At 47.3% G+C, this 22,082-nt stretch overlaps 1 protein-coding gene across 6 annotated transcripts in view; it reads left to right on the top strand.

Moving 5' to 3' along the window:
* Window positions 1-22,082, top strand: part of RASGEF1C (RasGEF domain family member 1C) — a 100,947-nt gene that overhangs the window by 28,794 nt on the left and 50,071 nt on the right. For 3 of the 6 annotated variants that reach the window (XM_081035587.1, XM_081035582.1, XM_081035586.1), the window contains exons 2-3: window positions 2,863-2,997; window positions 18,194-18,273. The exons of 1 other annotated variant lie outside the window; for it this stretch is intronic. In XM_081035587.1, coding sequence (XP_080891713.1) covers window positions 18,232-18,273 — 42 coding nt within the window. In that variant the 5' untranslated portion in view covers window positions 2,863-2,997; window positions 18,194-18,231. Of the gene's footprint in view, window positions 1-2,862; window positions 2,998-13,140; window positions 13,270-13,719; window positions 13,824-18,193; window positions 18,274-22,082 lie in introns of those variants that run through there. 2 more of the 6 variants (XM_081035583.1, XM_081035585.1) reach the window with 2 other exon arrangements.

Genomic DNA, 22,082 nt, shown 5'->3' with positions numbered 1-22,082 from the left:
CAAATACCAGGAGAAATGAAATGATTCCTCTGTCCTTTAAGATTTTCCAGATTCATAACAGACATAAAGTGAAGTGGCCTCAGGGAGTGACGCTATGCGGCCTCAACTCCGTCCTGACCTCTGGGGACCCCTGAGCCTTTCTGCCCCCACTTCCTAGCCATTCAGGATCCGTAGGCCCTGACCAACACAGCCCCAGGCACACTTGGCCAGGCCCTGGCCCTGGTCCTGGTGAGAGGCTCAGGCAACACAAGTGGCAGAGGGCGGAAGAGGGGCAGCAAGCTGGGGTACCCACTCGGCTGTTTGGGCCTGCTGGGGGCCTGAGTGTCTGTCACAGAGCAGGTGGCCCCACTTGTCCTCCTCAGGCCACTTTCAGGTGCAATGGGCAGGGTGGGGTGGGCAGGACTACACTGAAGGAGCACTGACCGTACTCCTAACCCTAGTAGGTCCTAATAGCCAACCGACAGGCTGGCTGTTATGAGCCCACTTTTCAGATGTGGAAACTGGAGCTCAGACAGGTGAGGAGGCTGTTCCACGAGCAGAGAGTGTCAGGCCCTTCCCACAGAGCAGGTTCCCGGGCCCCAGAGGCTTGCCTCCCCCGAACACTCTTTGAAATGACTCCCAGAAATGCAGGAAGAAAACAAAACATTTATTTTCATCAACTGTTTCCTATTCTTGAAAGTGCCTGAGACGTGTTTGTCAGGAGGTGTGGGTGACTCATGCAGACACTTGGAGACGGAACTGGCTATTTTTGCCCCAGATTCCAGCATGGTGTGGGCAGCGTCCCTGCAGGGTGCATGGGCAGCCCACGCTGACCCTCAGCAGGATGCAGGCAGTGGGTGCAGGCACAGTGGGGTAGATGAACCCAGTGTGGTCAGCGTTGCCGAAAACAAAGCCCTAGATGCAAAAGGCAGGCTCTGAGTTTCATGGGGTGCCTTGTCAGCTCCATCTCCCGTCCTCCAAGGGGTGACGTTGGGTCCCAGGGCCGTGGCGAGGAAGGATCACGGTCCTTGCTGATGCCTCTTCCTCTGGTGAGCAGCCCCCACCCCACCCCCTGGCAGCTCACACCTTTTTCCAGATTCATTCTGGCCTTGCTTTAGCGGCTGAACTGTGGAAGGCTTCTGCAGCTCAGAAGCTGCAAAGGGTCTTTCTGCCTTGTGCTGTGCTGAGTGGTCCCTCCTTGAAGAAGTTAAGGGGTTGGGGTCCCACTCCTGGGCCAGGAAAGGGCCACAGGTTGCCTAGAATGGTAGAAATGGCCTGTGTCTCCCAGTGTGGTTCCTGCATCCTAGAACTGGGGCCCCAGCCTTCTGACCCAGACTGTCTCATGCTCTCTGGGATTCGAGGGCCCCAATTTGGAGCAGCTCGGTAGTGCGTAAAAGAACACGTTCCCTCCAGGCCCTCTCTGGGCAGGGGCCACCAAGGGACCATCCTGACTCCACCCACAAGAGGAGATGCCCACGCCAGGGCCAAGGTGAGAAGGCGAGCCCAAAGAAGCGAGCAGAGAGCCCGGCCTGGGGACACATCCCACAGCAGCCGGCACGTTGGGGACGGGCGCAGGAGTGGACCGGACCTGGCGTGCTGCTAACGGTCCCTCGGCTGTAGCATAGAGAGGGCTCAGAGGCAGCTGGAGGCGGGGGGTCCGTGAGCAGGCCAGGGGGAGGTCCAGGTGGCTCCCGTGCGGGATGGGATGAGGGCTGGGGCCACAGAGGCTGTCAGAAGTGTGACAGGAGAGGAACCTGGGGCAGTCACAAGAGGCTGGTGGGCCCAACAGGGATGAGGCGGCTGGACTGGGGTGGGGCGGGCAGGGCTGCCCTCTTAGCTGGGGGTGTGGGGCAGTTAAGAGAATCTCAGCTGAGGGAGACTTAGCTCTTTCATCCCTGCGCCTCCCTTCATGCATCTCAGTGGCAAATATGTTTCTCACACAGTGTCTGATATTCATTCTCCATGGTAAATAAGACGCTTGTCTTCCCTGTCAAAACAGGCCACGCTCCTCCCTGACTGCTGCCGCCTGGCTGGCCAGCCCGTGGGGCGGCCCGGTCACCGCTGTCAGCCTCGGATCCCAGCCAGGCACCGCTGAGCACTTTCTCCACACCCCACCCCCCTGCGTCTGCTGCTGCATCCAGTCACATCACAGTGACTGTCATTCATTCTTTCATTCATTCATCAAATGTTGACTGAACACTCTTCTAGGAGCTAGGGGTGCAGCTGTGAGCAGGATTGGCAGAGCTGTGCCAGACGATCTCACAGGTCCTATGGGGAGGAGGGAGACCAACAAGTAAACAAGACGCCTAACTGCAGACTCCAGGAGATGCCACGGGGACATGAAACAAGGTCCAGGGTGGAGAGCAGCTGGGCGGCGAGTGCCCTGTGGAGCAGCTGTCAGAGAAAGCCTCTGCTCTGATGGGGGATGAGGGAGGCAGCCAGGTGAAGCCTGGAGGAAGGGCGTTCCCAGTGGGGGGAACAGCAAGCACAGAGCTCTGAGGCAGGAATGAGCACAGGGTGTGCAAGGGAGAATCAGGGATCAGATTGGAGAGCTGGGCTTGGAGCCCAATTGGTGGGACCTCATGGACCAGGAGAAGGACTTTAGGGAAGGGCCGGGCATGTCGCCGATGGTGCTGACCAAGTCCCAGCACTGAGCTGGGCATATTCACTCACAGCCTGTCTACGCTCACACGGGTGGGTACTTTAGCCCTGTTGTGCATGGGAAAAACTGAGGCTTGGGGAGCCCTCACAACACCCTTCCCGCCACCTACCGCCACCCATTCTGCCTCTCCCAACCAACCAGCCCTCGCCTGGTCCCTGTCTGTAACCCTGGCTGCCTGGAGGACCCTTTCTTCACTCACTTCCTCTGGTTACCACCTCCAGATGCGTGGGCTCCAGCCCGCTGTCCGCTACATTTCGGAAGACTTCTTCCAGGAGGGGACACTGCAGCTGACCTTCAAGGGGAATGGAGAGAAGGATGTTGTAAAAGAGAAGAAACAATGAAAGCCTGACTCAGAGGTGGGCATGCAGACGGCATGTTTGGGGCACAGCAAGCAGGCAGATGGGTGTGGTGTAGCCTTGCTTACTATTTTTCAAAAGATCAACTCATATATTAAAATGAATATATTTTGTAATAAAATTTTACATTTCCACCTAAATCATTAGCATCACTTCCCATAAATAGAAAATGACCATAAACATTAATGTAATGAAAACAAACTTTATTTTTAAAAAGAATAAAACTACAAAATGAAAGTGCCAGTGTTCTGGTTCTGGGGTGACATGAGCGTGCCGCACGCTACCCGGTCCTCTGGATGCAGCTGAAACTCTGGCAGAATGCTTGGGGCAGTGAGTTTACCATTTTTCTTCCACTGCTGTTCCTCAGCCTGAGCTCAGAGCAGCCTGAAATCTAGGAGGGACATCAATACCAACAAAGGAAGTTCCAGGAGGAACCATCTTGTTCTGGCTCAAGGAGTAGGCATGAGGTCTCACTTCTCAGAGAGAGTGGGAAAATCCATTTTAAGTATCTTTTCTCTGCTCTTTGCCATCCCAGCCCGTAAACAGCCCCACAGGGGCATTGCATGGGCCCTGCAAGAGCCTAAAACCCTGAGGCAGGGGACCTTCCTCTCTGAGCGGAGAAGGAGCCGCTGCCCACAGAGGACTCTTCTTTCTCTCACAGTCCTACCCCACTTGCCCTGGATACAGGCACGGTCATGGGTAGTGCACACCAGAACCTGGTAAGTAAAGCCCTAGCTTTCCAGCTGGAAGAGCAAAAACGAGAGCCCCAGGAAACTGGCAAATATCATCGAGACTGTAGAAAGAGAGGAGCTCAGGGAAGCAACCCTGTGAAGTTGCTTATAAATTCCGGGGCTCATTCTCAAGCTGCACATGTGTGGATCTGACCCTCAACAGCACACCATAGGCTTTAATAAGTGAAGTACTAAACAGACCATGGCCCCGGTCTCAGAGTGGCCACAAGGTGGCACACGCATTTGCATACCAACTCAATGGCTTTGAAAAACATTGAAACCACAACCCAGAGAAGCCTCACCAGAACTTTTGGCCCAAGCCCAACTGAGTCAATTGCCTGCTAAAACAAAAACATAAATATTCTCCATAGGACTTAAACAAGACACAGAATTCCAAAACGTAGTATTCAAAATGTACAGAATACCATCCAAAATTACTTGATGTGTCAAGAACTAGGAAAACCTCAACTCTCAGTGTGAAAAGCTAATGACCAGACATCAATGCTAAGGTGAAGCAGGTGTTCAAATTATGCGACAAAGACTTTAAAGCAGCTATTATAAAAATGCACCAACAAGTGAAGGCAAATGTTCTTAAAACAAATGGAATGATAGAAAGTCTCAGCAAAGAAATAGGAGACATAAAAAAGAATCAAATGGAAATCTTAGAACTGAAAAATGCCATAACCAAAACCTAGAAACTGACTGGATGGGCTCAGTAGAACAGTGATGGCAGAGAAAATGAGCAGTGATATTGAAGATAGTTCAGTAGAAATTATCCAGTCTGAACAACAGAGAGGAATTGAAAAAAAAAACTAACAGAGCCTCAGGAGCCTGTGGGATAATAGCAAAAGGTCTGACATTTATATGACTAGGGTCCCAGAAGGACAGGAGAAAGAGAGCAGTGCAGAAAAAGGTATTTGAAGAAATAAGGGCTGATAATTTCCCAATTTAGTCAAAGACTTAAACCCACATATTTAAGAAATCCAAACAGGATAAATCCCAAACAGAACAAAACAAAAAGAAATGTACGTTCAGGCACATCATAATCAATCTGCTAAAAACTAAAGACAAAGAAAAAAGCCAAGAAAAATGATGCTTTTCTTATTAGGCAAGAATGATTTAAATGACTGTGGATTTCTCAATAGAAGCCATAGAGGACAGAAGTAAGAGGAATCATGATTTAAAGTGATGAAAATAAAAGAACTGTCAACCCACATATACATAGAAAATATCCTTCAGGAATGAAGAGGTTATAAGCCACGCTCAGGTGAAGGGATACGAAGAATTTATTGCCATTAGACCTGCTCTCTTGCATTGCTGAAGGGCATTCCTCTGGTGGAAGGCAAATGACACCAGGACAGTTGTAACATCAGGAATGAAGGAAGAACAATAGAAATGATAAACACCGTATAAATGTGATAGATTATTCGCCTCTTGAATTTTTTTAAATGTGTTAAATGGTTGAAAACAAAGATGATAACATTGTCAAATGGTCTTTTCAGGGTATATAGATGAAATACATGAGATGCCTACAGTATAAATGAGAGAGTTTAAATCTATCTACGTAGTGGTTAGGTTTTTCTATATTCTACTTGAAGTGGTGACATGATTCTAAGTAGACTGTGAAAAGTTAATTATGTATATTGTAATTGAAAAGAACTATACAAAGAGATATACAGTCAAAACAAAATAGACAAATTACAAAAGAATGCTAAAAAATGTTCAAATAATTCAAAAGAAGGGAGAAAAGGGAAAACTGAAGAATTAAAAACAGAGGCAACAAAAATAAAATGGTTGCCGTGAACCTAAAACTGCTCTAGAAAATAAAATCTATTTGCAAAAAATAATAAAATGTTAGCCCTCATCCAAACACATCAATTAATTCATAAATTGTAAATAGTCTAAATTCGCCAATTAAAAGACAGAAATTGTCCTAATGCATTTTTTAGATGATCCAACTTTATGCTGCCTAAAAGAAACTCATTTCAAATATAATGACCAAGATAGGTTCAAAGAAAAAGAATAGGAAAAGGATATAACATGAAAATACTAATCAAAATAAAGCTAGAGTGGCAATACTAATACCAGAGTAAACTTCAGAAATATACCAAAGATAAAAGAGAGACATTACATAAAAGGGTCGTTTACAACAAGGGCATAACAATCCTAAATGTATATGGACCTAACGACAGAGCTTCAAAATACATGAAGCAAAACTAACAGAACCAAAAGGCAAAATAGGCAAATCCACAAATATAGGTAGAGTCTTCAGTACTGTTCTCTCATTAATCATTAGAATTAGTAGGCAGAAACCAGCAGGGGTGTGGAAGAACTAAACCCCACCAACCAGCTGGATCTAACTGACATGTATACAACTCTCCATCCGACCACAGCGGAATCTGCATTCTTTTCAAGTGCACATGGGCTGTTCCCCAAGATAGATCATTTCTTGGGTTATAAAACATACCTTAACAATTATAAAAGCATGGCGGTGACACAAAGTATGTTTTCTTACTATTAGGGAATTAGATTAGAAATCAAATATAGAAAAATAACAGAAAAATCTCCAAACACTTAGAAATTAAATAATCTAAATAAGAGAGGAAGTCTCGGGAAATTAGAAAATATTTTGAACTGAATGAGAGTGAAAATACAGCATACCAAAATCTGTGGGGTATGCCTAATATGATGCTTTGAAAGGAATTGATAGCATTAAATTCTCACATTAGCTATCAGTTCTCCCCAAATTAATCTACAGATTTACCGCAGCTTCAGTCAAAATCCCAGCAGGATTTTTTGTAGACATAGACAAGGTCATTCTAAAAGGCATATGGAAGGGCAGAGGAACAAGAATAGCTTAAAACACCAAAATATAAGTAGTAATAAACATACATCTATTTATGACAATGCAGGCCTGTACAAAGTTCCTTCATGAGACGAGGGGAACCACTTATCAAATGTCACTGACAAAAGAGTGTTTGGCTTTGAGTTGCTCACGGTGACACAGATGGGGTCTAAGTCAGGAGGACAGTTCGGTTTTTGGCTCTGGGGATCTGAAACTCCCCTCTGGGTCTGCTCTTCATGGTGGCACATGGTCTGTGGCCCTTCAATCCACTGTCCGGGACTGGGATCCTTGGGGCTGGACCTGGAGTGTAAATGTCCCCGCTCTGGGCTTCAGTTTCCCCACCTCCTGGCCCAGCTGGATCCTACCCAGTACTTTGAGACTCAGGGGGACATGGCCAGCCTCTGTGTGGGGCCTCTGTGGCACAGGAAATGGAGGGCCCACGTGGCCACAGGCAAGCAAACATTGTCCTGATTTTCAGAAAGAAGGTGGGGCCTATGAGCAGGAAGCCAAGTAGCCACTGATTTTGGACAGTTCCCTGTGCACACCAGGGCTAGACAAGGACAGGGATTTCCCTCCTTGTCCTTCCAGTTCAGTAAGGAAATGAGGCCCAGAGAAGGGAAGCATTCAGTCCAAGGACACACCGCAGATCAGCGGCCAGATAGGACCAGAACCTGATGGTCATCCATCACTCACTCATTTCAGACATGTTTGGGGGGTACCCAACATGTGCCCAAGCACAGTCCAGGCACAGGGATATTGCAGTGGATATGAGATCATGTTCTAAGGCACACGATCTTATGGGGAGTCAGGGAAGAAATAAGTAAATAAACAGATGAGCACCTCAGAAGGTGGCAGGGACCATGAGGACATAACCCCAGAGATGCAACGTCGAGGGGCCCAGGAAGGTCTGCATGACGTGATCTGAGAGGCTCCTTTACACTCACAGCACTCCCACCATCAGCGGGGTGTCCCCCAACTTAATTCTGACACTGTCTACCTGGAGACAGCACCAGGTCCCGCAGGTTAAGGGCTCAGTCCCACAAGACTGTCCTCCACCCCTTCAGACTCCAATCACAAGTCCAGGTTCTGACCTACTGGCTATAAATCAGAAGTTCCCACAACACCCTCCTCGGCTCCAACTAATTTGCTGGAGCCACTCACAGGTGGTTCTTACGTTACCAGTTTATTATAAAGGATATGATAAAGGATACAGATGAACAGCCAGATGCAGAGGTACATAGGACAAGGCATGGAGTGGGGGCGAGCGGCTTCCATGCTCTCTCCACTCTCCCAGCATCTGTGCGTGTCCATCAACCCAGAGGCTCTCCAACCCCATCCTTTTGGGTGTTTATGGAGGCTTCATTACACAGGCACGATTGATGAAATCATTGGCTATTGGCGATTGATTCAACCTCCAGCCCCTCCCGTCCCAGGAGGTCAGGGGGGTGGGACAGAAGTTTCAACACTTTAATCACTTGGTTGGTTCCCCTGGCAACCAGCCCCCATCCTTAACATAAATCAATTTTGGTTGAAAGGGATTTGTTACACATATCGACACCTTTGTCATTCTTACCATTTAGGAAATGTCAGAGGTTGTAGAAGCTCTGTGCCAGGAAAGGGGATAAATGTATTTATTATAAATCACAACATCACAGAGGTCCTCTCAGGGCACAGCATCCGAGCAAGCTCTGAGTGATGAGGAGTCAGCCAGGTGAAGTGAGGGAAGAGTGCTCCTGGCAGAAATACCTGCAAATGCAGGCACAAGATGGTGTGTTCCTGGATTTTCTATTAGTTATCTTTAAAGACATTTTTTAAGCATTCTTTACACTGTATCACTGGTGACAGGCATATTGTATATAGCTTATCTGAAATAGAGGGCCAATTTTTTCCTCCCAGAGGCAAAGCTGAATGATTGAGGGGGAGTGGGGTGCTGGAATTGTATTAGGATAGAAATCTGCATGAGGGCAGCGCAGGGGTCTTTCCCAGGAGTCTCTGATTCTGGGAGCCAGGTGGAGTGATCTCAGGTGGTGAAGCGATGGCCAGTGAGTGACACCAATACAAGGGGTGCCCTTCCAGGATAGAACCCACCCCTCACACAGCCTAAAGAAGGGTGTCTTGGCTCAGAGCAATTCATGCCAGTGCCTGGCAGCAGGAGTGTCCAGCCTGGAGTCTCCCAAGGCTAACTGCACATGGAAGGAAGTGGGTGCCCTGACTGGACCCTGGAGCTCTCACTGACCCATCTGCTTCTCAGGCTCAGGCAGAACCAATGGCTTCTTGCAGGAGGGATTTGGAGGGGTGCTGGGCTGAGCCACCAAGAACCAAAAGAATCTGTAGGAAATACCTCCAACTTAGCAACAAGAGACTGTTCCACTGGTGCATTCCCATCTGCTTTCCAGGGGCTAAAGGAGACCACAGGTGGGCCATCCTCGGTCCTGCAGGCAGGACTGTCATCTGGGACAATTTTTTGCTTTCAAGTTTCTTTCCACTTCTACTGACAGAGGCCCAGCTCAAATTAGCCAAAACAAAAAGAAAATGACAATTTACAGTTTCACATAAATAAAAAGTCTACCAGCAGGGTTAACTTCAGGTACAGCTGGATTTCAGGTCTCAAACCTGTGCTCGACGCCTGTCCTCCTGTTAGCCTTGAAGGGGCAGTAAGTGTGGCTCCCAGCCTTCCTTTGGTGGCTAGACGGCCACCAGCAACTGAGGCCTTCATCTGCTTAATCTCTAGTCCTGCTGGAAAGACAGCAGCAGGAGGGCAGGCCAAACACCCAGTCCCCCTGAAACCTACACTAAAATACATTAGTGGGACTTTTCGTTTAAAAAAACAAAACAAAACAAAACAAAACAAAAAACATAAGGACAGGGAGAACGGAAGTAGTAACAAAAGCAGGAAAAGCTGGAAAGCAGGTAGCTGAGTAAGCAGCGATAGAGCAGACCTGATGTAGCCAATTCCCAGCCTGTGGATCAATTAAAGGGGGTGGTTACAGTCAAGAGTTACACTCACAGCTCCTCTTCCCAACCCCAGTATCAGAATTCCCCAAAACAGCTCACCCAGGTCTCCCCACAGTGAGCCTGTCCATCATCCCTGTCCTCTCCCTCAGAGGTCAAGTCAGCTTCTTAGTCTCCATCTGGCAGCCAAAGATTTCCAGACATCTGAGGAAAGCTTCTAACTTGGCACATGGTGACCAAGAAAAATGGGGGAAAAGGTAAATTGGAGGAAACAAAGACAATGCAGGAAGAAGAAAATTTCAAATATAAGTTATTACCAATATCCACAGAGAGGTAAGAAGATATTACATCTATGAAAAAAGAACAAAATGTTACACATTTAAAAAGGAACATTCAAAGGAAAAATAACTCAAGGAAATTAAAAAACATGTCAGCAGAAATAAACAATCAAGGTTTGGAAGGTGAAATTGAAAAAACCCTTCAGAAGGTAGAGCAGTAAGATTTTTTTAATGGAAGATAGAGAAAGAATAAAAAAAAGAAAAATGGAGGACAAATCCACGATATCCAACATGAATACTGAGAGTTCCAAACAGAGAAAAGGAAGGAGAGGAAATCACCAGTGAAATGACTTAATAAAATTTCCCAGCACTGAAAGGCATTAGTTTCCAGCTGGAGAGGCTGGAAAGTGCTCCACACAGGGCATGGAAATGACCCATATCGAGGCAAATCATTGTGAAATTTCAGATCACTTGGGATTAAGATGATCAATATGGGACTTTCAGTGCTAAAACCAGGATAGTCCTGGACAAGCCAGAATGGTTGGTCACCCTAATGGGACAAAGAAAATTTTACAAAATACAGAGAGAAGCCAGAAAATAATGACTTCAAAATTCTGAAGAAAAATGATTTCTAATTTAGAATTCTATACCCTGCTGAACTGTCAATCATACTAGCAAGTATGATGGTAAAATGAGAATATTTCCTGGCATGTAAGGCCTCAAAAAAATTATTTCCTAAGCACCCCTTACCAAGAAGCTACTAGAGGATGTGCTCCATCAAAACAAAAGTATAAAGCAAGAAAGAGTCAGACATTAGAGACAGGAAGCAGGACACCCTACACGAGATGACAAGGGACCCCTTGGAGGAAGGTGAAAGGTCATCCCAGGATGACAGCCTGGCGCCAGACTGGAAGCAACTGAGCCCTACTGCAACAGTGTCACCCCAGAGACAGACTGTCACCACCAAGACCCCCACTTCCATTGGGCCATCTTCGTGACCCGATGACAGAACGCCCAGGAGAACTTGGCCCAGATTCTCCCGAGAACGCACATGTCACTGACAGAAGCTCTCATTTTTCCCTGAGAGCGAAAGGGTCCACGGTGGGCTTAGGAGCAGGGGGTGCAGGGCAGCCCACTCCCTCTGCAGTCCCATACCTGGTCCACCCACAGTCCTGCCAGGTGCCCAACTGTGGGGAACCCTGTTTCCCAGGACTTGCTCCAGACCTCACTCATGACTTCCCAAAAGGGGCCTCGTCACCTCCCAGAGAAGCGGAAGTCAGAGCCCCGAGCAGAGACTGTCCCGCTCACCTCCTCCTGGGGCCTCTGCCCAGCAGGGCCGTGCTGCCCTGTCCTTGCCTGGCTGCTGGGCGCTTGCGCTCCGTCTTCAAGACCAGGTGGTTTATTGTGCGGGTAGGTTACATGAGGGTGGTGGAGCTACAAATCACAGCGGTTAACACAAAGTCAGGGTGGTCATAACCCAGAGGTTAGAGGACTGAGAATCAGCTTGATTGGAGAAGGTGACTAAGGGATTTTAAGGTACTGGTTATGCTGTTTTTATTAGCCTGGATAGCAATTCACAGATGTTCATGTTATAATAATAATAACAATTGCTACTGTTTAAATTGTAACTATGTTTACAGAATCTTTTGTGTTTAATTTTTAAAAATAAAGGGGGAAATATCAAGGAAACATCTCTCCATGGTGGTCTCTAAACAGGACCCAGGATTTACTCTGATTGGATAGTCTGGGTCCCCTGCTTAGGGAGTGGATGAGGGGATGCTGCACTCTCATTGATCAGGACCCAGTCTACCAGCCCCCCACCCTACCTGGGGTTCCAGCCAGTGGGGAGAAGTGGTTCCTGGAAGTAAGGAAGTATGACAGTTGGGAGGCTAAAACAAAATCTTTTCACTCCGGTTTAGGGGAGCAATTGGGCGCTATCTTTCAGTTCCCTTGAAAGGAAAAGTGTCTTTCAACCCCGTTCCTCTCCTTCTAGAAGTATGTCCTCAGGAAATAATTGTAGATGTGAACACAGAGTGAGGGAGCTGATGGTTTATAAAGCAAGAGAGAGGCTGACTTTTCCCTCTTTGAAAAGCTCTCTATTTTTAGTTACCGACCTGTAGTGGGTCCTGGTGTTGTCAACCTATACTCGACAGATTTCCTGCAAGCTGGACCCGGATTTCTTCAGGGACCTGTGCTTCCTGAGCTGTGGAAGCAGCAGGCTCTCTCAGCAGGAGCTAAGGACCAGATGGAGCACAAAAATAACTCAGGCCTGTCTTCCCCTCACAACCAGGTCTGTTGAGTGGCTTCCCGAAGGCAAGGCCTGATGCATTCCCAGCCTGGGCAATGGGAACCTCTAGGCTCAGGCCTGGGGGAGGCCCCAGCGCCTCCACAGCATCCCTTCATGGGACCCAAACTGGAGTGACATGAGTGTCTTAGCTCTAGGCTTTGTCAGGGAGGGAGAGGAGGAGGACCACAGGGTTTGTAGGGACCTGGACAAGATGTTGCCACTACTCAGAGCAGCCAGGCCTAAGCTGGCATGGTCCAGGCCCCAAACCCAGGTGGACCCTTTCTTCCCCTGAGGTTCCTATGAATGCAGGAAAGGGCTTGGCTGTCCTTCAAGTGGGTCATTCAGGGGCTGCTTAGGGGACTCCCCACCTCCTAGAAGCCAGGCCAAATCGGGGTTCCCAGTATTCAGGTTGCACTCTCCAAGTTCCCAGCCACTGAGCCCAGCTCCCCTGCAACCTCTGGACTATGTTTGTCGTCCACTCAGCTTTACCACTTTCCCCAGCCAAGGCCAGGAGCTGCTTGGAGAGGGGAGCCCAGCGATCAGGGTACTAGTCACCAGCTGGTAACCTTATTCATGCCACTTTACTTTTTAGGGCCCAGGTTTGCTCATCTGTGAAGTGGGAAATCATTCCCGTATGGTTCCTATAAGGATTAAGTGACACATGAGAACAAAAGACACATGAAGTAAGACACAGAATCTGTTTCTTCTTTGAACTGAAGACTCAGGAGCTCAGAATCTATCTGGGTCAGATAGAGCAGGAACTTCATCCAAGATCCTTGGAAATGGCCCCAAGTTCAGCTCCTCATCCTGCAAGAGCACAAGGACTGTCCCTGTTCCTACAGAATCAGATCCAAACAAAGATGCCCATTTGGCTCTCTCAGCCATTCTCTGGGCCAGCTGAGGCTCCAGACACCCTACCTGGCAGCAGGTCTGACCTGGACCCTATGAGGAAAGCTTGGAATTCAGGCCTCTTCTCAGAGCTTCCCGGGACCCTGCACAGATAGAGTAAAACTGAACAAGGCTGAAACACCAGCTTTGAGGAGGCTCATCAAGACTGGGGATGGAAGAGGCCTGGGGCTTTCAGGACACATGCAGATTCAGGGCAGTGCCCAGGAGGGAAACCAGTTCTCTCATAAAGCTGCACGGGGACTAGGAACATCATCCTAGGAGGGCTCTCAGGTTTGTTCCCAGAGCACACCTGGTCCTGATAGAGAGATGGAGCAACATAAGATGCTTATTCTCACCAGTACTGTTTCTGCTGGAAAGTTCTGCCCAATCCATTATGACAAGAAAAGAAAGTGAGGTTTAACCACCAGAAAGAAAGAGATGAAATTACCACTAATTGTAGGCATAATTGGCCTCTGGAAAACCAAAGACTGTTAAAACTAATGAGATATAAAATTCCGTATACAAAACCCAATAGCAACATCCAGTTAAAGATATAATGGGGAGATGTCAGGGAAGATAGTGGAGTAGAAGTACCAGGGTTCCATCTCCAGCTAGATGACAATTGATGTGGCAGAATCTGTCTGATGTAACCATTTTAGCACTTTGGAGTCTATTCAAAGACTTGCACCTTCCAGAGAAAGGTTTGGACAGTAAATCTCAGTTAACTTTGGTCAATTTCAGGTCTTAGCCTGGTAGCAGCTACCCATTCTCCACCCCTTAGCCTCGTGGCAGGCAGCTAGACACATCTTCCTGGAGCAGCTTGTGTACAGCTTGCAGGAGCCAAGGTGGGCAATGAGGACCTTGTTGTCCAAATATCGGGGATCTGGGATCTGATGCTTATTGCTGCTTCTGATTGTAGAGGTGCTGATAAACAGGCAGGCTACCACAGTTGCAATCCTCCCTGGCTGAAGAGACTTCCAGGGGATTTCAAGGGCCAGAGCCTCCATTTTGTCCTCCTAACCCCCCCCCCCCCATTTTCCCCTTTTGGGAGCCGGGAGTAAGACATTCAAAAGTAACCACATATGGGGGGAAGGGATTTTAAAAGTTACTGCACATGCTCACGGAAAGGTACAGGCTCAGAAAAGACCCAAAAAGACCTTGAGTTTTACACCTCAGGCTGATCCCAGCAATGTGTGTGTATATATATATATATATATATATATATATATATATATATATATATATATATATATATATATATATTTTTTTTTTTTTTAAACCAACCAAACAAACGAACAGAAAAACAGTATACTCTGGGGAAATCTAATTTCCAGAGTTACCACGTTATAAAATTCAAATGTCAAGTTTTCAACAACAACAACAAAAATCACAAAGCATACAAAAAAAAAACAACAGGAAAAATGGAGCATTGAAGAGGGAAACAGAGATAAATAAACAGAAACCATTCCTAAGAAAAACCAGATGATGAATTTATTAGACAAAGACAGGTGGTCAGTTAAGAAAACTATGTATGAACAAACTAGAAATACAAATAACGAGATGGCAAACATAAAGAGGAACTAAGAAGAAATTTTAGAATGAAAAAGTACTCTTGAATTGAAAAATTCACTAGACCTATTCCAAAGCAGATTTGAGCAGATGGAAGAATCTTTGAGCTTGAAGAGAGGGTGATTGAAATTATTGAATCTGAGGGACAGAAAGAAAAAAATATTGAACAAAAGTGAATGAACAAAGCCTAAGGAGCCCATGAGACACCATAAAGCAGACCAACATACATGTCTTGAGAGCTCCAGAAGAAGAGAAAGAGAAAGAGGCAGAGAGATTACTTGAAGAAATAATGGTTGAAAGCCCCAAGTTTGGTGAAATACATGGATATAAACACCCAAGAAGCTCAACAAACTCCAAATAAGATAAACTCAGAGACGCACAATGAGGCACATCATAATAAAGCTGTTGAAAGACAAAGACAGAGAATCTTGAAAGCAGCAAGAGAGAAGCAACTCATCACACACAAGGAACCCTCAATAAGATTATGGGCAGATTTCTTATCAGAATCTTTGGAGGCCAGAAGACATTGGATTGATATATTCAAAGTGCTGAAAGTAAAAACATGGTCAACCACGAATCCTATATACAACAAAACCTGTCCTTCAAATATGAAGAAGAGATTAAGAGATTCTCAGTAAAAGTTGATTTCATTACCACTAGAACTGTCACACAAGAAATACTAAAGGGAGTCTTTCAGGTTGGGATGAAAGGACATGAATCAGTAACTCAAAGTCATATGAAAATATTAAGATCACTAGTAAAGATATATACATGGGCAATTATTAAAGTTAGTAGTATTCTGGTAGCTTTTATTTCTAACTCTACTTTTTACTTTCTATATAATTTAAGATATTAATGCATTAAAAAAATAATTGTTAGTATATTGTTTTGAACACCAGCTGCATAAAGATATGATTTTATGACATCAATAACTGAAACAGGATAGGAGCAGAGTTTTTGTATGCTATTAAACTTAAGCTAGTATAAATTCAAATTAGAGTATAAAGAGTTTAGGATGGTAAACATAATTCCCATGGTAACCACAAAGAAAGTGGTTACCTACACTTTCTACAAAATAAGCTACAGAATAAGCACAAAAGGAAATGAGAAAAGAATTTAAATGTTTCATAACAAAAAATTAACTAAACACAACAGAACTCAGTAATAAAGGAAATGAGGGACCAAAAGATATAAGGCACATAAAAAAATAGCAAAATGGCAAAAGTAAATCCCCCTTAACAATTATCATTTTAAATGTAAATAGGTTAAACTCTCCAGTCAAAAAGAAAGAGAGAGATTGATAGAATGGATTTTTTTAAAAATTATCCAACTATATGCGGTCTATAAGAGATTCATTTTAGATCCACAGAAAAATATGTTAAAAGTGAAAGGATGGAAAAACATATTCCATGTAAATAGTAACCAAAAGAGAGTGGGGCAACTATACTAATAGCAGAAAATAGACTTTAAAAAGTTAATAAGAGAAAAGGAAGGACATCATATATTAAGAAAACTTTTAATACAGCAAGAAGATATAACAATTATAAACATTTACACAACTAAAAACAGACTATCAAAATCTATGAAGCAAAAATTACGAGAATTAAAGGGACAAATAGACAGTTCTACAATAATAGTTGGAGATGTCAATACCCCACTCTCAATACTGAATAGAACAACCAGGCAGAAGGTAAGTAGAAAATAGATTTGAACAAGATAACAGACATATACAGAATACTAACCAACAAATACAGCATACTCATTCTTCTCTAGTGCACGGGGCACATTCTCCAGGATAGACCATATTTGGGCCACAAATCCAGTCTCAATAGATTTAAAAATATAGGTATCATACAAAGTAACTTCTCCAACTACAGCAGGATGAAGTTAGAGATCAGCAATAGAAGGAAAACCAGAAAAACCACAAATTTGTGGAAATTAAACAACGCTCTCTTAAACAACCAGCGGTTCAAAGGAGAAATCACAAGGGTAATTACAAAAGCCTTGGAGGCAAATGAAAATGAAACCACACTAAAACTGATGGGATGCACTGGAAGCAGTGCTAAGAGGGTAATTTATAGCTATAAAAACTTACATTAGAAAAGAAGAAAGATCTAAGATGAGAGCAGAGATAAAATAGAGAAAATCAATGTAACCTAAAGTTGGTTCTTCAAAAAGATTAACAAGATTGACAAAAAAAGAGAAGATTCAATTACTAAAATCAGACATTATTTTCAATTCTACAAAAATAAAAAGGATTATAAGAAAGTACTATGAACAATTATATGAAAACAAATTGGATCACCTAGATGAAATGGACAAATTCCTAGAAACACAAACCTACCAAGACTGAATCACAAAGAAATCTAGAAAGATCTCTAGCTACAGTAAGGAGTTTGTAAAGAGCATAGTAAGAAGATTGAATCGGTAATCAAAGTCCTGTTGACAAAGTAAAGCCCTGGACCAGAGGGCTGCACTGGTGAATTCCACCAAGCATTTGAAAGAATTAAAACCAATCCTCAAAGTGTCTCCCGTAGAGGAGTTAGGCTTAAACCACAGGGTCCTGGAAGCTTGACCAGTTCCAGAGCCCCTGAGCAGGGTGGCCTGCTGGTGTGTAGCCCCAGAAGGCAGGATGCCCAGCTGGGTGCTGGTAGCCCACCGGGAGCACACCTGCATGGTCCTATCCCAGGCTCCCCGAGGACCCAATCCCCACAGTGCAGGCTGGCTGCCTCTGTATAACTGTATAACTCTGTATAACACAGGAGCCCAAGAACCTCCAGATGTGAGTCCTGGAGACCTACACATGAGGAGACATTGACTCGCTTGAGGGGTGGGGGCTGGGTAGTGGGAAACCACTGCCTATGAGTGGGGAAGCTGTGACTCAGAAGCCTCCCCATGCCCTCCCACATAGGCCTGCAGAGGGGTCAGGACTCCTCAGGTCAGGTCCCCAGGTGCATTCTCCAGGGCAGCTGCATCTGATTGGTCCAGCCCGGCTGGTGCCCACCCCTTGGCCAGGTAAGGGCGGGACCTTGACAGTCCCACCACTACCGTTTGTGGTTATTCCCCAAGGCAAACCCCTGGTGTTCTAGTGAGAACGAAAGGAAATGGATGCAGAGAAGTCACACCCTAAGATGGAGGCCCCGAGAGGGGTGGACTTAGGTCCGGATCTCGGATCTGGGCTGGGAAGGAGGCTCGGCCACGGAGGGGGATCCCCGGGGCACCTACAGGCCAAACACATGCCCAGAGGGGCTGGCTGGGCCCCGGAGGCGCCACTGTGACCACCGGCCAGCCAGTGCTTCTCTCCTCATGTCATGGGCACCACTGACACATCTCAGGAGTCTGATGATGTCCCCTTGACGCTTTGGCTTGGGGACCCCAGCAACGCTGCTAGGCAAGAATAGTGCCTGGGGCTCAGACACCTGTGCTCAAGTTCGAGCGTGTGAGCTGGGCTTCCGCCTTGCACTCTGAGCCTCAGTTTCCTCATCTGTAAGATGGGAGGGCTCAGGCAGAGAGGAGTGGCCCTGTCAGCTTTCCCAGGCTGGGACCCCAGGCCTTTCCCCAGCTCCTCCCTCCCACTGACTCTGCCACTCAAATGCCTGGCATGTCAACTGCTCCCCACCCTCCCTGTTTGCACTATTCGTTTCAGGCTTCACTGCTTCTCACCTGCACCACTGCGTGACTCGAATGCCACACATCTTGACTGAGGACCCATTATGGGTGTGCCAGGTATGGAGCCCAGCCCTGGAGATGAAGCAGAGCATAAGCCAGGCTCCTCCTAGGGAGACCGAGGCTAGTGTGAGGCCTGGGGGGCGGTCAGGAGGGGCGCCAGGCAGGCAGGTCCAGCATGTGAGGTGTGGTGCGCCCTCGTCCTGGGACCCTCACTTGGACAGGTCAGAAAGTGGACTTTGCAGCTCCAACCATGCCTTGGCCACTCTCAATTGTGTGCCAGAACAAGGCATTTGTGTCCCATCGGTGAGCTGATCACAGGGTGGGCATGTCCCCAGCCCCACCACCCACCATGGTTCTGGGATTGGTTCACTTGTTCCTGGGCCCCTTCATCCTCACGGCTTCACTGGATGAGTGATCTTCACGTTCACCTGAATGAGTGACACTAAAACACTAACAACAGGGCAGGGCGACATGCACACCAATGACGCATTTTTCAGTGCCCCATTGTAGTTTTCACCACTTGAATCATATGTTTGTATCCTGTCGTATGTACGTTTTTCTCGCCTGCAATTTTCACTTCCTTATGGCATAACCGTGTCTGTGTGATCACTGAGTCTTCATAACTATCATTTCAACGGTAACAGAGACTCCACTAACGGGAGGTACATGGCAATGTCCTTGTCCATTCTCGTTTGGCTCTCTGATATTTTGTTCACTGCTTATAATTAACACCAAAGCAAACTCCTTTCCACAGCTTTTCCTCGATAGATCATTTTCTTAGGATAAATTTCCAAGGAGTTAATTAAGGTGAAAGGACACTAGAGAACATAAGGCTGTTGGCACATCAAGCCAAATCTTGTACAATTCAGAGGGACTGTGACAGTCAGTGTCCACCCCCATCCAGCCGTGTTTAAGGGCCAAAGAGCAATGGTTGTTTTATTAAGTCTTGTTCACTTAATGGCTATAAAGTGGACACCCAGGGGACTCACACTGCACACTCATCTCTTCACACAGAGCCCCAGGCCCTACAAAGGCAGAGTCGGAGACCTTGAAATAGTGGTTTAGAGGGGGCGGAGGAACAGCCCGCCAGCCCCCCAGTGACCCTGTCTGTGGAGAACCCAATCTCAGACCCCATCTATGCCGGCCAGGCTCCAGCCCCTGTTTCTATACACCATAAACTCTTGGAAGCACAGATTGGTGAACTGATGATTTCAAAGATTTTTTAAGGGAGATGGGACAATAAACAGTTTTCCCATCATCATTGGCTTTTTTAAAAAATTGTGGGAAAATACAGATAACATGAAATCTACCATTGTTGCCATTTTTACGTGTACAGTTCAGTGGCATTCAGTACATTCATATTATTTTGTCACCTCCATCTCCAGAAGTCTTTCATCTGCAAGACGGACTCTGTCCCCATTACACACTAACTCCCCATCCCCACCCCCAGCCCCTGGGAGCCGCCATGTTGCTTTCTGCCTCTATGAACTTGACTGCTCCAGGAATCTCAGATAAGAGAAATCACACAATATTTGTCCCTTTGTTTCTGATTTATTTCAATTAGCATAATGTCCTCAAGATTCATCCATGTTATACATGTGTCAGAATCTCCTTCCTTTTTAAGACTGAATAATACTCGATTGTATGGATAGACCACATTTTGTTTATCCATTCGCCCATCGATGGATACTTTAGTTGCTTTGTCATTGGCTTTTAAATACTATCCCTGGACACCCAAACAATGGAATACTGTGAGGCAGTTAAAAAATAAAAAGAACGAGGATGCTCTGTCCTGCCATGGAAAGATCTCCAAAATGTAATAGTGAGAAGAGCAGAGGAGAGTGTGTACAATATGTTACATTTTTGTATATAAAGAAGCTCTGGAAACATAGGAAGTAATAAAAGCAGTTGCTTATGGGAGGGGCATATGGAGTGGGTGGGGGCCTCCATCTTCACAGGGCTATGTTTCTGCACATACAATATGGTAAGCATACCATGTTGCCACTGCTCAGATGGGCACACGCTGCCTCCCTGCCTGGGAAGTCTCTGCAGACTGCCTCCTGCCCCCAGTCCTCAGCACAGACCCCTGGTTGGGGGGATGCCTGCTTGTGCCCCTGGCAGTTCCCACGCGGAGGCCAGGGGTGGGCCCCCTCGGCCCCGTCCTCTCCAGCGCACCTACAGGGAGAGGTGGGAGGGTTGGTGGGGCGCCACCAGGCTCTGATCTCACCAACCCCCTCTTGAGGGAACATCTAACACGGGGAGCTGTCACCTCCCCTCCCCTCAGGCTGCAGAGTACATGCCTTAGTGAGACAGTCTCTTGGCATGCCTCGGCCTGCTTGTTGTCTGCCTCCCGCTGCCAGATCCAAGAGGTCCTGTACGGTCCTCAGTGCCTAGAAGGTGCCAGCCATCGTTCCATGCCTACGCACACATGAATAAATGTCCCTCGGCAATGGCGGGAGGAAACAGGAGGCTGTGGCAAGAGGACAAGCCACTCCATTAAGACCCAGACCTGGGCCCAGCTGAGGACACGATGGCTGGTGGAAGGTCGGAGGGGCACAGTAGCAGCCTGTCTGCTCTCTGAGAGTCCCTGTGGGTCACAATGGTTCTGGCCTCCACCCCACCCTGTGAGCCCAGCACCCTACACCCAGCCGCGTTCTAGGCCAGGCCCGAGCTGGTCTGCAAGCTTCCCAGCTTGTCTCTTGAAGTGATGGCATCCTGGCCCCTCCCACATGTCTGACAGACCACCCTGCCTTACAGAGAGGTTTTCAGAATCCCTCCACCCCAGATACTGGCCAGTCTTTGAGAAAATGGGACTGGGATCTCGGGCAGGCTCAGCGCTACAGGAAGAAGGTGCCAGGTATCTGGCAAGAGAGTGGACCTGCCAGGTTCGAGTGTGCTCTGTCCTGTGGAATCAGGCTCAGACACAGGCCCTGGGTGTCGGGCAGAGCCTTGCCCCTGCAGAGCCATCACCTCTGCATGCCCACGTGCTCAGCGGCCTCCCCACTGGGATGAACAGGAGGTGGCTTTGTGAAATTTTACAGTTTCATCAGCTGAAAATTGAACACTTACAGCTTGTCCAGGGAGGTGAAAATAAAGCTATGGCTGTCCTCAGGGCCAGCACTGTCCAGGCTGCTTCCACACTGGTTCCCACGCCTGCCCCAGGCTGTGACCCAGTTTCCAAACCCGCCAAACGGCCCTCTGTGGGCTCCCTCTGATCCCCAACTCTGACTGTCCATGTCCCTCTGTCTCTTCTCAGGGCCAGGTCACCCAGGGGACCAGGAAAGACAGAAATGGGTCTTGGTCAGGGTCTGTCTTGGGGGAAGAAGGGGTGAGGTGAGGTGGGCAATGGGGAGACTCCAATCCCGGGAAGGGCCCTGTGGTGAGCCCACAGGACTCCATGGTTAATTAAGAACGTGGGGCGATTTGAATGTCAAGGATGGTAAAACAGTCACAGGCTTGGCCGGGATCTGTGGCTATGAAGGCCCTGGCAAGCTTTGTTCAGGAGGACTGGCCTACAAGCATTCGTAGAAGAGCCTGGGAGAGGAAGCAGGGGCCCACTTCACACGTGTGGAGGTACCCGGTGCAGGCCAGACCCTTGACTCATTGCCGGGTGGGAGACCAGGCCACGACCCCCGCCTGGAGGAGGTCTGGCTGGAGAAGTTGTCGTACCACAGCCACAGGCAGCCTTTCTGCACCAAGCACCAGCAGCAGCACCCCCAGCACTCAGTTGTCCTGACAAGTAGAATCTGCCCCACTAGAGGTCAGCGCCCCCTGGCAGGGGGTGCGGCACAGCAGAAATCAGGGAAGGCTTCCAGCGAGGAGGAGGCATTTCAGCCATGTCCAGAGGAATGGAGGAGAGAAGGTGG

This window comes from Rhinolophus hipposideros (genome assembly GCF_964194185.1).
Source record: "Rhinolophus hipposideros genome assembly, chromosome: 23".
Taxonomy (NCBI): Eukaryota; Metazoa; Chordata; class Mammalia; order Chiroptera; family Rhinolophidae; genus Rhinolophus; species Rhinolophus hipposideros.
The sequence above is the reverse complement of the archived record's forward strand: the minus strand, read 5'-3'. Positions and strand labels throughout refer to the sequence as shown.